This window comes from Ostrea edulis, chromosome 7 (genome assembly GCF_947568905.1).
Source record: "Ostrea edulis chromosome 7, xbOstEdul1.1, whole genome shotgun sequence".
NCBI lineage: Eukaryota > Metazoa > Mollusca > Bivalvia > Ostreida > Ostreidae > Ostrea > Ostrea edulis.
In genome coordinates this window covers 47,369,833-47,386,955 of record NC_079170.1, presented here as the reverse complement: position 1 = coordinate 47,386,955, position 17,123 = coordinate 47,369,833, and the positions used below count along the sequence as shown (strand labels likewise).

At 34.4% G+C, this 17,123-nt stretch overlaps 1 protein-coding gene across 1 annotated transcript in view; it reads left to right on the top strand.

Moving 5' to 3' along the window:
* LOC125653538 (uncharacterized) overlaps positions 1–17,123 on the top strand; it is a 74,169-nt gene that overhangs the window by 42,783 nt on the left and 14,263 nt on the right. The window contains exons 3-5 of the mRNA XM_056144585.1: positions 15,362–15,381; positions 15,716–15,892; positions 16,038–16,178. Coding sequence (XP_056000560.1) covers positions 15,362–15,381; positions 15,716–15,892; positions 16,038–16,178 — 338 coding nt within the window. The remainder of the gene's footprint in view (positions 1–15,361; positions 15,382–15,715; positions 15,893–16,037; positions 16,179–17,123) is intronic.

Genomic DNA, 17,123 nt, shown 5'->3' with positions numbered 1-17,123 from the left:
TATGATCAACTGATGAATGAATTGAGGATGGAGGATCAACAGTCCTGAAGCTTCTGAGCTGTATTTATACTGAATCTGGATCTGATTCACATGCTGCAAAGCGTGGCGACAGCGGCGCGGAAACGTGGTAGAATCGTAGTAAGATCGTGGTACAATCGTGGCAGAAGCGTAGGAAACTCGTGTTGCAGTCGTGGGAGTCGTGGGAGTCGTGGTGAGAGCGTAGTTAGAACGTGATGGACGTAGTGGGAGCGTAGTAAGAACTTGATGAACGTAGTGAGAACGTGGTGAAATCGTAACAAGGCCGTAGTTTAATCGTAGTGGAGTCGTGATAAGAGCGTAGTGAGGACGCCGTAACATCGTGAAGACAGACAAAATTACAAATTCATGCCGTTCGCACTACGATCTCACCACGATCTAAAAAAAATATAGAACGTAGTGAGGTCGTGATGGTCGTGATGTAGTGTGACAGGGCCATTAGCTCGGGCTAATGTAATTGTTAGAAAATTGCAGACTGTTTATTTACGAGTTCCCTCGTAGTATTTAAAGGGACTGGCTCACGTTTTTCGAAAGAAACATTTTTCCTTTTTTATGTTAAAAATTAATAATATAACTCATTTGATGTCGACAACCAAAATTTGGACCGTCTGAATGCAAGGATAAGAGCAATATTTTAGCTTTGATTTTCTGTTATGTAAACAAAGACTCGAGTCTTTTTATGTAAACAAACAAACCAGTGAAACGTTAATTTTTAAAGCATCTTCATTTTGTACTTTCACAAATTTTAACTTTTAAATGACACATTTTACCTAAAGTATACTTGTGATATATATTAAAAAAAAACTTGGGTCAATTTATTTTGAAAACTTCGTAAACGATAACACACCTCAATCTTTGTTTTCAAAACAACTGATAAACTATCTATAATGAGCTTCTGTCATGATAAATAACCTTAATTTTTATGAAACATTTTTAACATATTAGACTGTAGATTTTGATCATTTTAAGTGAAAAACAAAATTGGGGGGGGGGGGGGGGGAAATCGTGAAGCAGTCCCTTTAAAATTGAAGACCAAATTATGTTTTTAAAATATGTAAAATAGCCTTGGAAACCAATGATATACAAATGGTTTGTGTACAATCAAACATCTAAAGAAGAAGAAGAAAAATGTGCATTTTTAAATACTGGTTAAAACTTAGAAATACAAATAACTGTACATGTATTTTAAAAGAATGTTTTGATTACATGATTTTGAATAACGACAGTTGGGTTATAAGTATAAAACAAGAATTTTCTGAATTGGGATTAACATATTTATGGGAAGAATAGGGATTTGGCCAGAATACATACAACGTAATTGAACAAAAATTGTTAGATATATGTAAGCAAAATATTTTTTCATGTTTTGTAAATTCTCCAAAATGTATTTTATATCAACACCTTATTGATAATTTTTGTTTACAGTTCTATCTTTAAAAAACCGATTGATCCCAATGGAAAGAAATATATAACAAAATTTCGGACGTCTTCACACTCTTTGAACATTGAGAAGGGCAGGCATAAATATATTTCAAGAAATAATAGGATTTGTACATTTTGTAACCTGAATGAGTTAGAAGACGAATTTCATTTGATTTTAAAATGTCCTTTTTATAACGGTTTAAGAATTAAATATGTCAAAACATTTCATTATAAGAAACCCAGTGTCTTCAAATTAGTAAAACTTCTTATTGTAAATAATACAAAAGAACTCAATAATTTAGGAAAATTCCTACAACAGGCTACAAAGTTTCGATCTTCATGTAACTTATGATTCTGTAATTGCTACGACATATTATTCACGTGTATTGTTATATGTATGTTGAAATGCATTGATTTTATATCCTCAAAATTGTATCTGTATGTCTACTCACCCTCTACTGTATTATTTGTATATATTTGTAAATATTTTGTATTTATAGCCGATGAGCTGTATAGCTTACGGAAATAAATAATCTGAAATTGACACTGGTATTCAATCTAATTAAAATTTGATCCTTTGATCCGCTAATCTACTATCACTACACCTAGATGAGGTGATCAAAGGATCTCATTTTAATTAAATTGAAATGTCTAAACACGGATAATTATGTTGATAGGAGTTCACCATCGAAACAATGATACAAGATCTCATTTACTTTATATGATTTTTTCCCTCCAGAATGATAGATAAGGTGTTTTGTTTGAAAATAAGAGATTTTATGATTTGATGCATGATATGAATATCTAATAAAACATACCTAAGCAACTCAGATAGATATTGTAATTTTCTGAAATGGTTATTTGTTAATAAATGGTCAAAATTCAGAAATATTGCGATTTAACTATTTACTAATTTAATCGTATTTCAAATAAGAACCAAGCCCGATCGGAAACATAAAAAAGTATTCATAGAGAACATTGTAATCAGAAAACTGCATTCCCTTGATGTAAAATGGTTTATAAATTAAACGAATTTATAAAGTAAACTAATTTCTTGATAAAAAGTTCGTACATTTAGCAATAATAGGATTAATTTAGCTATTTCTATCATCTTTTTTATCATTCCGGAAAAAAATAACCCAACCCCCCAAAAAAAAAAAAAAATATCCGAGAGCTTGTATTACTTTTTCGATGGTGAAATCATGTTTCATACGAGGTGCTTAAACAATAAATAAAATTAATGGTTTAATTAATTAATCAATTTTGGTGTAATGAACTACCTTAATGTGTTTATCTGGCTGCTTAAATGTATAATGTTTTAAGTTTGGACAAAATTTACTTGAATATAAAAATGCTCAAATGACTTTCTTTTTTGCACATGTTTAATATCAAAAGGGGTACATATGTAACTCATGTTTGACGTCTAAGTTTAGAGCTCCGCATTTTTTCCACATTAAATATTTTCTGTTTTTCATTCCTATTGCATTTCTGATGAAAAATAGGCTAAGTCCAACTTTCCGTATTATTTCCGCATTTTTACCCAGGTATTTCCCAGAGTTTTTGCATTTTCTTATTTTATTAGTTTCATCCATTTTCCCTGTACTTTTTCTGCATTTAAAATGTGGAAAAAATATGGAAGTATACAGAAATCTGGATACCTGAGGTGCAAGATATTTGTCCCAAAACTGCATCGGACACTGAACCAGTACAAAATACAGTCTACTCCGGATATAATGAAATTCAGGGGACCGAACTGAATTCTTCCTTATATCCAAAGTTCAATATAACCAATGCTGAAAATACACAAATATTGCTACTGTGGGATTTAATTTAACTTCAATATAACAGATATTTCAATATAACCGACTTCAATATACATGTACATGGAGTTGACTGTAAATGAAAAACCAAGCTTTGGTTCCATTTTTCACCACAGGCTTTTGTACAGAGTTTGATTTCAAACCACTGAAACCCTCTCTCAACGTTTTAGTTCTGTAAATCCAACTGTTGGTATATTACATGTACAAAAACATGAGTATGACCATAATGTATTTTAACTATCAAGGAACACTTGAGAAGTAGCAGATCAGTTAGGCACATTAAACACCACTAAGCCACTGAACCTGATCTCATCTCTCCTAAAATATTAAAAACCAACATCATCTTCAATTAAAATACCACTAGCTGAGTTATTCAATCTTGCACTTCAATATAGAAAAATTCCAAACATTTGAAAATTAGCTATTATAACTCCAGTATATAAAAAATAAGGGGGATTCCCAAGGTGCATATAACTATGTATATCCATAACAAGTGCAATAAGTCCTGGAAAAATCCTTTAAGAACACCTCCATCATTTTATCATTGATAGAAACATCTTATTTAGTATTAGTCTGGATTTTAGCCTGGTGTCTCAACTACCAACCAGCTAGTAGATATGTAGATATATACAATAGACTTGTTTCAAACTTAGATAAAGGTACAGAAGTAAAATTCATTTTCTGTGACATTTCAAAGGCTTTTGACAGAGTGTGGCATAAAGGCTTATACATAATATCTTTGCTTGTGGAAACTCCAGTAATGTTGTTCAGTGGATTGAGCAAGTTCTTACAGACAGAAATCAAAAGATCTAGCAAAACATCCTCCTTAATTAGTGACTTAAACTGGGGAAATCAATGCGTAGTGGACTTTAACCCTGTTAAAACTGTTAATGTTAATTTTTCAATAAAAATATCCAATTTCCTGATGTAACATTTGGCAGTCAGCGTCCTGTAATTATTACATCAACAACCCACACCCACTTCATTCAGACGCAACTTGGAGTACACATATCCGAATAATTCATGAAAGAGCATCTTCTAGACTAAACTTGATAGAAAAGTTAGAATTGAAGTCGCAAAGCACAAATTAATGTCTATTTTTCTTTAATCCGTCCCCTAATAAAATATACTTATGTTATTTCGGACAACTGTACTGATAGAGATGCCAAACTATTGGAAGATATAAAGTAGCTGCTGGAATAATTACTGTAATTCTTCTCAAATGATAAGGATTTTACGAATGCAATTGCAACCCGTCATCTCGAATAGTTGACCAAAGACAAAATTATCGGTCGTTCATAATTTCAAAATTTGAAACTCATTATTGCGAATGTGTTTATAATGGTAGTTTTTGTTCAATGTGACAATTTAAGGACAACATTATGAACACGCGTCGTTTCTTCTCGTCAAACGCAATAATTGAAAATTTAATGCACTATATAAATGTAATTTCGGTAGAATGTTTTAAGTCATAGGGCGCAATCTTCGCAGAACAGTCCCGGACCATTCGATATCTGACATATTTGGACAGTTTTCGACTTATTATATACTTACTTTCAAGATCTGCGTCATCACAAAACATGTCCAACCAAAATAAAAACTTTTTATATTCCGCAATTTTGGAAATAGAAAAACCCGTATACGATCTAAAAACCCTGGTATTCCGTAGCTCAGTTTTTGTGATTGGATAATCATTGAAATGTTTAATAAAAAAAAAACCAAACACACTTTAAGTGAATATGTCATTTATTATCATGATCAAACAAATGCCGTAATAGACCAAAATATACAAAATTAATTGAAATACAAACAAAAGTTTACTAATGACTAGGTTTGCAAATGAGCAAATAAACATGTAAAATACACAAATTGATCCCAGTCAATATACACATCAAAAACACTAATAATATCAAAAAGGTGGCGCACAATTTTTTTTTATGTGTTTGCATATATCAGTAACTGTTGATAAATTATTACAAAAAGACGTAAATCACAAAAAAAATATCAGATGAATATCGTATTTAAAAATTGAAGCCTTTCGATGTGTTAGATCGTTAGTCTTGGGAGGGGTGCTTGGTTGAAGTAGAATGATTATGAATCTTCATAAAATGATAAATATGGACCTATCTATTCAACAATTGTGAAAACTTATTTCTTCTGTAAGATCAAAATCAAGCATCGATAGACAGCGGATGAACTTCATATTTAATTTGTCATTTAAAAACAAAACTGGCTTAGTTCGGCCACTTTACTTTAATTTTTGTTATTTCGGGGTAGTTTATCAAAAACGAGAGTAGGTTTTTCATCAATTTTACAATATTTATTTATCAAGTAAATTTCTTATATAGCTTATGGACTACGGTTACAACTAAACAGAGTACGTTGTCTAGAGTACTTTAGAGTACGCTGGTAAAATTTCATAATTTAATGCAATTTAATTGTTTATTTGTATGTATACCATTTAAATAACCATGATTATAAAATAATATTGCAAAATTTGTCAAAAGTATTTGGGGTTTTTTTTTGTTTTTTTTTTTTTGTTTTGTTTTGTTTTTTGTTTTTGTTTTTGTTTTTTAGCGATATAACATTCAATTTATTGAAGATTTATGGCATCACGATCCCGATTATTACTAATTTGTTTGGCCGAGAGTGTCCCACGACGGTCGTGCCAATAACCGAGATTATCCACACGAAGGTCGTGCTTAATTGCAACAGTTATTCGCACGACAAAGACAATCTAAAACTGGGTATAATAAATACATTTATATTTTTGCAATTTCCGGTAGTTCGTAAGTACCAAAGATATATGTACAGTTCGAATTTTCACATCGCCCAGGCCTTGCCATGTTAAGTATTTTTTACTGTGACAACAAATGGTTAAAAGGTGAATTTCTAAAAGGGACTGGTTCAGGTTTTCTTCTTTCATTTTTTTTTTTTCGGAATTCGTGATCTTTGATTTTCTTGCCCCCCCCCCCCCCCCCCCCCCCCCCGGTTGTTTTGGGAGTTTCTATGCCTTTTTATACGCCCGTCTTTAGACGGGACGTATTATGGTACAGCGATGTCTGTACGTCTGTCCGTCCGTTCGGGGTTTTCTCTTTATAATTTCATTTCCCTTTCACATATCATGCTGAAACTTGCTGTGTAGCTTCTATGTGGGTCACTGCAATTTTGATCCATTTCGACCTTTTTTCCAGGAGTTTTGCCCCTTTATTTGGAAATAATTATTATATGGAGGGTACATAATTTGTCCGCCCTACTCCTCCCACAGTTTTCAAGTGAGAGCCTTCTTATTATGCCCCCCTTCAAAGAAGAGGGACATATTGGGTTGAACCTATCGGTCTGTCGGTCGGTCCGTCGGTCGGTAGACCACATGTTGTCCGCTCAATATCTTGAGAACCATTCACTTGATGATAATGATATTTCATATGTGGGTTGGTTATGAGTAGAAGAGGACCCCTATTGTTTTTCAGGTCAAAAGGTCAAGGGTCAATCTACTCTGGACATAGAAATATAATGTCCGCTCAATATCTTGAGAACCCTTTGCTTGAAAAACATCAAACTTAGCACACTGGTACATCCTAAGGAGTAGATGCCCCTCTTGATTTTGAGGTCATATGGTCAAAGGTCAAGGGTCAAACTGGGCATAGGAATATACTGACCATTCAATGTCTAGAGAACCCTTTGCTTGACAGACATCAAACTTGGTACACCAGTACATCTTCAGAAGAAGATGACCCCTATTGATTTTGAGGTCACATGGTCAAAGGTCAAGGGTCAAACTGGACATAGGAATATACTGTCCGTTCAATATCTTGAGAACCCTTTGCTTGACAGACATCAAACTTGGTACACTGGTACATCTTCAGGAGAAAATGACCCCTATTGATTTTGAGGTCACATGTTTAAAGGTCAAGGGTCAAACTGGACATTGGAATATACTGTCTGCTCAATATCTTAAGAACCCTTTGCTTGACAGACATCAAACTTAGTACAGTGGTGTATATTCAGGAGGAGATGACTCCTATTGATTTTGAGATCACATGGTCAAAAGTAAAACTGGACATAGCAATATACCGTCCACTCAATATCTTGATAACCCTTTTGCTTGACAGATATCAAACTTAGTACACTGGTACATCTTCAGGAGAAGATGACCCTTATTGATTTTCAGGTCAAAAGTCAGTTGCTGAACTGGACATAGTAATATATTGTCTCCTATATTTTAAGAATCATTTGCTTGATTGACACCAAACATGGTACACTGGTACAGCATAAGAAGTAGATGACCCCTATTGATTTTTAGGTCACATGGTCAATTCACTCTTGACATAGGAAGATATTGTCTGCTCAATATTTTGAATTGATGATACTACTATCAATTAAATGATGTGTGTGTATAACCCTTTTCAATTTTGCACCATGCGGAACATATGTGTTTTACAAACATCTCTTGTTTTGTGGAGTGTTTGTATGGGTATTGAAGAGGTGCATGTGGGATGGATTTTGATTTTCTACAATTTTTGAAAAAAATACAGGTTGTTGAACTTAGTCTATTTGGAAATTAATATTCTATGGAGGGTACATAATCTGTCCGTCCAACTCCTCCCACAGTTTTCAAGTGAGGACCATCTTATTTTGTGGAGTGTTTTTATGGGTATTGAAGATGTGCATCTGGGGAAGGATTTTGATTTTCTTCCATTTTTGAAAAAATTACAGGTTGTTGAACTTGGTCCATTTTGAGGAAATCTCGATTTTTAAGCTAAGACCCGTTGTTCATATGAACGTTTGTCACAGCCTCATGATGGCTGATAAAACCTGAAGCAAAGTTATACAAATTATAGCTCAAGAAAAACACCATATGTAAGCATTTCACGGGCGTATTATGTACCGTTTGCGGTACTCTTGTTAAACCTCCCTTTTCAATTCATCAATTTATTTTATATTTTGTTATTTAATTTGTCCACTGGCCAATTATTGATTCAAATCAAATTAAATAATTGCTGGCCTTAAAAAAACCATCCAGTGCTGATTTATTTTCATGGAATTCATTGTTCTGAGTGAGTTGACTAAAAAGACTCAGTACTTAAAAATAAGATAAAGGCATAATCTTGGAAAATTAAATGTAATGCGCTGGTATTTTATGTAAATATGTAGTTAAATTTCATAGGGATCAAACGGTAAACTGTAATTCAAAATAATTCTTAAAATAATGAAAACAAACACAATATATTCCAGATATATATTTATAAGGTTAAACTAAAGTAAGAACACATACGAACAGCAGTTAAATTGCATTGAACAATGCAATTTTACCAGCGTACTCTAAAGTATTCTAACGTACTACGTTTAGTAGGACCGTATGGACTACACCTCACATATTGAATATGTACATATTAAATATGTTATACGATTTGTACATGTGCATTGTACATATCCTGTTCGATCATTAGGGAGAGGACTCATATTGCGAAGATGATAGGCGATAGGATAATCCCTTTAATGCATCAATATTGTTTAAAGACCGAGAAAATAAGCAACGCCTTCAAATTTACCTGGCCTGTGACCCCTTGTCAATCAGGAGAAATTGAGCTTCACATTGGATGCTAGAAATTGATGGACATTTAGTTACTAGTCTTTGTGTATACCTTAGCTATCTTATCTGGCGATCGAGATGTTTGAGAGTCAAGCACCGTCAACATACTAATCAATGAAATATACTACTCAAAATTTGATAAGGATCATAGATATTTTCATGTTTAAAAAATTAATAACTGCTCAACTGGCAATATTGTGTCCAAGTAAAATCAAAAACGTCTTCAACAAACTTGCACGTGCATTTCATGCCATGGGAATCGCGTTTCTCATCACAGTTTATGCTTTTGCTACCATTGCACGATTTTCACTCAGGCATCGGTGTCTGATTTTTTCTAAAATTTCAAACTCACTTGAGTGTTTACACTACGTTTATCAACACAATGCCCCCTCAACGTGTAAGGCGTCGCCTGACGACAGAACAACTGGGCAGATGTATTGGAATGCTTGACGCTGGCTATTCACAGCGTGACGTTGCAAATGCACTAAACGTCAGCCAGAGCGTTGTAAACAGGGCATGGAACCAGCAGCAAACTTTTGGTACAGCAGCACACCGACATGGGGGTGGTCGTTAGAGGTCGACAACCCAACGCCAAGACCATTTTGTGGCTCTTCAGGCACGACGCCATCCCTTCTGGACAGCAGCTTGTCCGTATGGACTGGCCAGCGCGCTCGCCGGACTTGAACCCGATTGAGCATGTATGGAACATGCTGCAGGTTGCCCTTTCACGCCGTAGAGCACAACCCACGACTTTGGCAGAACTCGGAAACGCCCTCGTGGAAGAGTGGAACAACCTTCCCATTGGAAACATCCGGGTGCTTATTGACAGCATGGCTCGACGTTGTCAAGCCGTCATTGATGCAAGGGGAGGCCATACCCGGTATTGACACTTCATCGACTAAGTGTAATGATGGACTATCCCCAAAAACTGTGTAATTCTTTCTCTGGTTTGCTGTTAACTTTTTGTAATGAAAAGGTTTTGGTGTTGTTATCAGATTTCAAGCATTCCGTATTGATAAAAGTTCATGCCGTTCATGCATTTTCATTCATAACCTGAGTAAACACGTTTCTGAGTCAAATTTATGTCTTTCGTTATGTTAGTGGTAAATTACACACATATAACCTAGTGATCCTTATCAAATTTTGAGTAGTATAACAAAGGTGTTGGCATTGCATTTAATATTGCGTGATATGCAATAAAAGGTTTCTTTTAAAGATTACTCTGAGATAAATCAGTTTTGTGAAACAACAGTAGAACAATAGCAGATCTTACGACAAATCTTTTTACAGCTTTGTGGAATTGCTTGATGTTTCACAACTGATCAATGCCTCTAATACTCCAAATATAGAGGTATCATACAGGATAAACAAGATGTACTGTGAGCAATGCTCACTAAGATACCCCCTGCTTACCCCAATCTCCCAAAGGGTGTTGTTAATAGGTATAAATTACCTCTTTCCTGAGTGTAAAAATATGGAACATGTCTTTGTAGAAGAAAATTGAAGATATAGTCCGAACACAAATCCATGGCATAAACCTATAATTTTGACCTTGAGATCAAAGGTCAAGGTCATAAAGAGGTCATGAATGTACATGACATAGTCTCATGGTGATACACCCATGTCTTATGGTATGACTATGTCAAAACCCTATAATCAATTTTGACCTTGAGGTCAAAGTTCAAGGTCATATAGAGGTCATGAAGGGACTCGACACATCGTCTCATGGTGATACACTCATGTGTCAAATATGGTATGCCTATGTCAAAGAACAAAAAAGTCATGGCCCGGACACGAATCCATTGTAAAAAACCTTTAATTTTGACATTGAGGTCAAGGTCATATGGAGGTCATGAAGGTACATGACACATCGTCTCATGGTGATACACTCATGTGTCAAATATGGTATGCCTATGTCAAAGAACAAAGAAGTTATGGCCTGGACACGAATCCATTGTAAAAAACCTTTAATTTTGACCTTGAGGTCAAGGTCATATTGAGGTCATGAAGGTACATGACACATCGTCTCATGATGATACACTCATGTGTCAAATATGGCATGCCTATGTCAAAGAGCAAAGAAGTCATGGCCCGGACACGAATCCATTGTAAAAAACCTTTAATTTTGACCTTGAGGTCAAGGTCATATTGAGGTCATGAGGGTACATGACACATCGTCTCATGGTGATACATTCATCTATCAAATATGGTATGCCTATGTCAAAAAACAAAGAAGTTATGGCCCGGACACGAATCCATTGTAAAAAAAAACCTTTAATTTTGACCTTGAGGTCAAGTGTCAAGGTCATATAGAGGTCATGAAGGTACTCGACACATCGTCTCATGGTGATCTACCTGTGTGTCAAATATGGTATGCCTAAGTCAAAGAACAAAGTTATGGCCCGGACACGAATCTGCACAGACAGACAGACGAACGGACAGACGGACGGACAGACAGACAGAGTGATTCCTATATATCCCCCAGAATTTCGTTCGGGGGGTATAACAAAGGGAAATTATTTTATTGATTTTGACACGTGAGAACATCAAGTGTTTTAAAAATAATATCACCTCCACTTCTTAACAAACAAACATCACTGTATTGCAAAGGAGACTAAACTGTATCACGCGATTACTTACTCATTATTTCGTAAAGCAGAAAACTTTACTTCAAACTTCATAACTTGCATTTACAAACCAATAAATTGTTGATACGGATTGCTTGATTTATAATCAAAATTGCATTTTGAATTAACAAATTAATTACAATTCTGATCACAAAATCAAATATGTGAAATCGATTTTATATTAATCACGACATGTAATTTACAGCTTCTGTTGAAATACCCGCACTTTCCTATTGTACTACAAACAACGTTTCAACACTTTACATGACCACTCCTCGCGATAAATGAAAGCTTAGACTTTTTGACATCATAGACATTTGCTTAAACAAAAATGGAAAACGAAAATATTTATTTCTAGTGATCAGTCATCCGAAAAATTATTTTGTTAAACACCATTCTGATTCCACGCACTAGTACTCTGAAGTCGAAATAAAAAATATGCTGGAGTTCCCCATTGACAATATCTTCGTAGTCTTTAGTGATCAGGTCTTCCAACAGTCTGCTGGAATTCCCACGAGCCCGAATTGTGTTCCTTTGTTAGCTGACCTGTTTTTATATTCTTATGAAGCGGAATTTATTCAAAAACTTCTACACGAGGAGATTGATTGCTTGAATATTGTTTTACGTCCCTCTCGAAAATATTTCACTCATATGGAGAAGTCACCACTGCCGGTGATTTAGGCCTATGCTCAGCGCTTATGGCCATTGAGCAGGGAGGTATCTTTATCGTGCCACACCTGCTGCGGCACGGGACATCGGTTTTTGCGGTCTCATCCGAAGGACCGCCTTATTTAGTCGCCTCTTACGACAAGCAAAGGGATACTGAGGATCTATTCTAACCCGGATCCCCACGGGATTACATGAGAAGAATTTTTTTTTTATAAAAATCGAATATCGAATGAGCGTTCTAGGCTTTCATAGATTTGAGAGGACGAGATTCATCCAGATTGATGTTAGATAAGTAATTTATTTGCCGATGATGAATGCGATAAGTCAAAATGGTTTCGTTAGTGAAACTGGGTAAGTAAACAAGAAAACTTAGAATAAAAGTATATGAATTGTACATAGAGGATTTGATTATTGAGAAAACTGTGAGGGTGCAATATGCAGATTTTTCTTAATGTACCGGTAATCAAGAAAAGTTTCTAGAGCTGACGAAATGAACATTAACAGGTATATTTCATACATAGAGTACTTATTCATATCTACATAAAGTATGGGGTGCACAAGTATTTCCCTAAAAACATAGACACCGTGGACCGAAAGTCCAAGCGTACCTATGAAATAGTAGGCACCTTTGAAGCTGCGATTTCTGCGCCGGTGTCGCATAATTTACGTTCCGGCTATTTCGCGTTCCAGTCGGAACCTTAACATCATAATTTTGGGTTCCGGATTTAGCTGTAATTTTTGTTCCGGCCAAAGTTTCAATCTGTGAACCGCGAAGTTGTCATTTTTTTAATTCTACTTCGAACGATGGAAGGTGCCACCACATATCTGGCGTCGGGAAAATATCCCAATAATTGTTCAGAAAATGGAAAGAGGAGAATAAGGAAAAGGTCAAAGTCGTTCCTATGTATGGCGAGGCAGTATCTCAGATTTCCCACACACTTTATGAAGGCTTGGATAGAAACAAGGTAGATAGGAAAGACCGAATATAAATAACCCCCTCGTTTCCACAGAAAATATACTTCGCCGAGACTAATGAAAGTACTGAAACGAGGTGACGTTTGATACAAATTGTCACAAAGATGATAATGCTATATACTATATATCTATTCTGTTTAATTCCCATGCTGCTCCAAAACTATTCAACCCCGATCAAGTCTTATTTATTTACCCAGTGTGCAATGGCTGAAATGTGGTCAATACGAAGCTAAACCCCATACAATCAACCTATGCTGCTTGGGAAAAAATGGTACCTTGGCGGTGAAAAAAGAACAAAAGGCCCATGGGCCATATTGCTCACCTAAGTAACCTTGGCCCTACCATTGTTTAGCTGTTGTGATTTTAAAAGACTTTTTCATAAATCTTTATTCCCATAAAAAATTCTGACCCCATATTGTTCCCCCGAAGGATCACAACATAACTGGAAATGAATTCACATAACACAGAGATGCCTCAGCATGCACCAATATGAGTACCATGAAGACCAAGGTCACACGGTCATAGAACATGGCATGGTATGAAAGACCTTGCAAAAAATATGTATATGAAATATGAAAGTTATATCTTAAATAGTTCAGAAAATATTAAATAGATCTTTTTTTTTCAAAAATAGGTCAAACCTCCAGGTCAATGTCACAATATCAAATACCGATGTATATGAAGTTCTTGCCATCAAGAATCTATGCATTAAAAATGAAAGCTTTCCCTTGAATATTTCAGAAGATATTGATTAGGTCAGGATTTTTAAAAAAAGTGGGTCAAGGTAAAAAAAAAAAAAAAAACCCAAATAGTATTGTATAACAAGGTTTTATAAAAAAGGATCTATGTATAAAATATAAAAGCCCTGCCTTGAATAGTTCGGGAGATATTGTGTATATAACAGGTTGTGTTTTCTTGAATGTATGTCAATTTTCAAGGTCACAAGATGAAAGGTCATAGTATGAAATAAAATATCTTGCTATGAAAAATTTATACATAAAATCTGAAAGATCTACATTAAATAGTTCAAAAGATGTTGAATATGTCAATGATTTGTAATGGAGGTCCAAGGTCAAGGTCACAAGGTCAAACTAGTCGAAACAATAAAGAATGTATCTATAAAATATGAAAGCCCTATTTCAAATAGTTTAGTAGTTATCAAATACGATAGGGTTGACTTTTTAAAAGTAGGTCAAACTCCAGGTCAAAAGATCAAACACCATTGTGTACAATGTCTTGTCATAAAGTATCTATGTACACAATATGAAAGCCCCAAATACATTAGTTCTGGGTTTATCTAATATGTTATGTATTCTTAAAAGTAGATCAAACATCCAGGTCAAGGTCATAAGATTTTTCAAATGATAAAGACAATAATCACTCTGACAATTCTGGCCCTACCCTGGTACCAAAACCCCTGCCCTACCCTTGGTATACTGAAATTTTAAAATACAATTTTAATAAATTTCTAAATGTTCCTTTAAAATATCCGTCTAGATTTGATTTAGTACCAATAGCATTAAAGAAGGTGCTATTGTTTAACAAATATTAATTGTAAAAAATTTCCTGGGCATGCGTTAATATTTCAGTTAGAAATACAATATAATGCCTCATTATTTTCTCACTTTTATATTGTGTCTCTGATTGAAACACCGTACAATTTTATAGAAGACACAAGTATGCAACCATACCACAGCTTTACTTCACAACATTTGCTCTACTACCTATTAACTACATGTACAAGAACATAAAATCCACAGGACGTCCAAGCGTCAAACAAAAAGTTATAATTTCATTTAAAAATCTACTTCCTAGAGGGCCAAAAGTTTGTTTATTTTTCAAGTGATACTTTTAGATATTGTTCCTAAAAATAGCGAGCTCAACACCAATCAATGCCATTACGTAACATATAATGCAAATGAAATAAACGGACGTGACCTATTTCAAATTGGTCAATACAACATCAAATGACCCCAATATATGTTGAGTCTATTTTTGTTAGACGTTTTACTAATGGAAGTTAAATATCTTCGATAAATGACGATAACTTTATCGAAAATCAGCGACTTCGATTTTATATGACAGAATTCACTTTTAGCCTCATTCACTTTATTGTCTTTTAGAGCATATGCTACAGAATTCACTTTTTAGCTTCACTAACTTATTTGATTTAGTGTATTCCTTACTACATCTATTTGTTTTTTTTTTTCTTTCCACAGTCCTAGCCTCGATTACACCGGTAAGACATTCTGTTTTCATTAATTGCAATATGATAGAAATTAACTTTCATTTACATACAGATGCACATCTATTGCAAAGAATGCACCTATAATTAGCGTTCATACTAGTTTTGAAGCAACCGTTTGTATGATCACGTGAATAATATTAAGACACGTCACACTCCAAGGTAAAGAATGCTTCTACTAGTATTTCAATCGAAAAGAGTTTGTATACAATGTATTCGACTGTCTTTAAACGAGAAAGGCAGTCAGACAGTTACATTACTGTATATTTTGAACTGGTATAAGGGACAGAAAATATATGTATAATGAATACGTTAAATTAATTATCAGGTTACATGTATCAACGAAAACTATGAAAACGTAGCAGAATCCAGCACAGATTCATGCAAGAACGAGGTAAACATGACGTGCGTTCCTCCAGCGAAGCGCACCTGTTCGCGGTCTTGTGTTCAGAAGAATGGTGGACCTTTTTGCATTAGATGTGAAATGAAATCAAACATGCCAAAGGTATCTTCATGCACTTCAATGATCATTTCTCCTGTTTTACTTAAAACATGAAATATCCCACTCATAGACATACAAAATATTATTGGACCTTTTTTTTTTATAATAAATTGCCTAAAAATAACATTTTCAGTTCCTAATATTGCAGATCAGAGGAAAGATAGTTGCCATAAACACAAATGATAGCAACATGCGATGCTACAGGGGATATAAATTGCACGTCAACATCAGAACTTGGGAAGGAGATAAACTGCTACATATATGTGCCGATCCGATATACATAGATAAGGTGATTGATTTATTGGTTAACTTTATAATTTGTATGAAAGGGTTTTAAGTCTTGATCAAATCAATATAGATAGTATCTTATATCATTGTCTGTTATAACTCAAAGACTCTGCAACGCGTTACATTCCTTTAGCATTTTTAAGGAGGTACTCTACATTGTCTTAATGGCTGACTCCCTTTTAAAACATGGATGAAAATATAAATATCACCACATTTATGTATTAATTTCAAACTGCATTGCCTAGCTGCGTAGCACAGTAGGTTAGCACGTTGACTGATGAATAAAAGAGAGAGAAAACACGTTGACTGATTAATTGTAGATCGCGGGTTCGAGTCCGGCAGGGGTCTTAATTTTTTTTTCCAGATTGCTTTCTATTAAAACTGCATTTTTGACTAGATACAGTAAATTTCAAAGTTTTCAATTTCAATATATTGTTGAACATATCCTTCACTTTTCATCCATATCAAATTTCTAAGGTGTAGCATACCTCCTTAAACTTCACTATCCTTACCATGGCCTATCATATTCAACACAATGAAATTCTTCTTCACAAAATACGATGACAGGTATATGGCATGTCAAACGTTGCAATATTTGATCTTTTTCATTTGTATTGTATAATTTTTCATTTGCATTGTATAATTTCCATTTGTATTGTATATTTTCCATTTGTATTGTATCATTTTCCATTTGTATTCTATATTTTCCATTTGTATTGTATCATTTTCCATTTGTATTCTATATTTTCCATTTGTATTATATATATATATATATATATATATATTTTTATTTATTTTTTTTTGCATTGTATAATTTTCATTTGAATTGCAAAATCTTTCATTTGCATTGTATCCGAGGGATTGTTTATTTTGATTCGTTACGAAGGATTTCATTAGTTTAGGTCCCACTTATATTTAGCCGTCACCAGCTGTAGGTGACGTACCA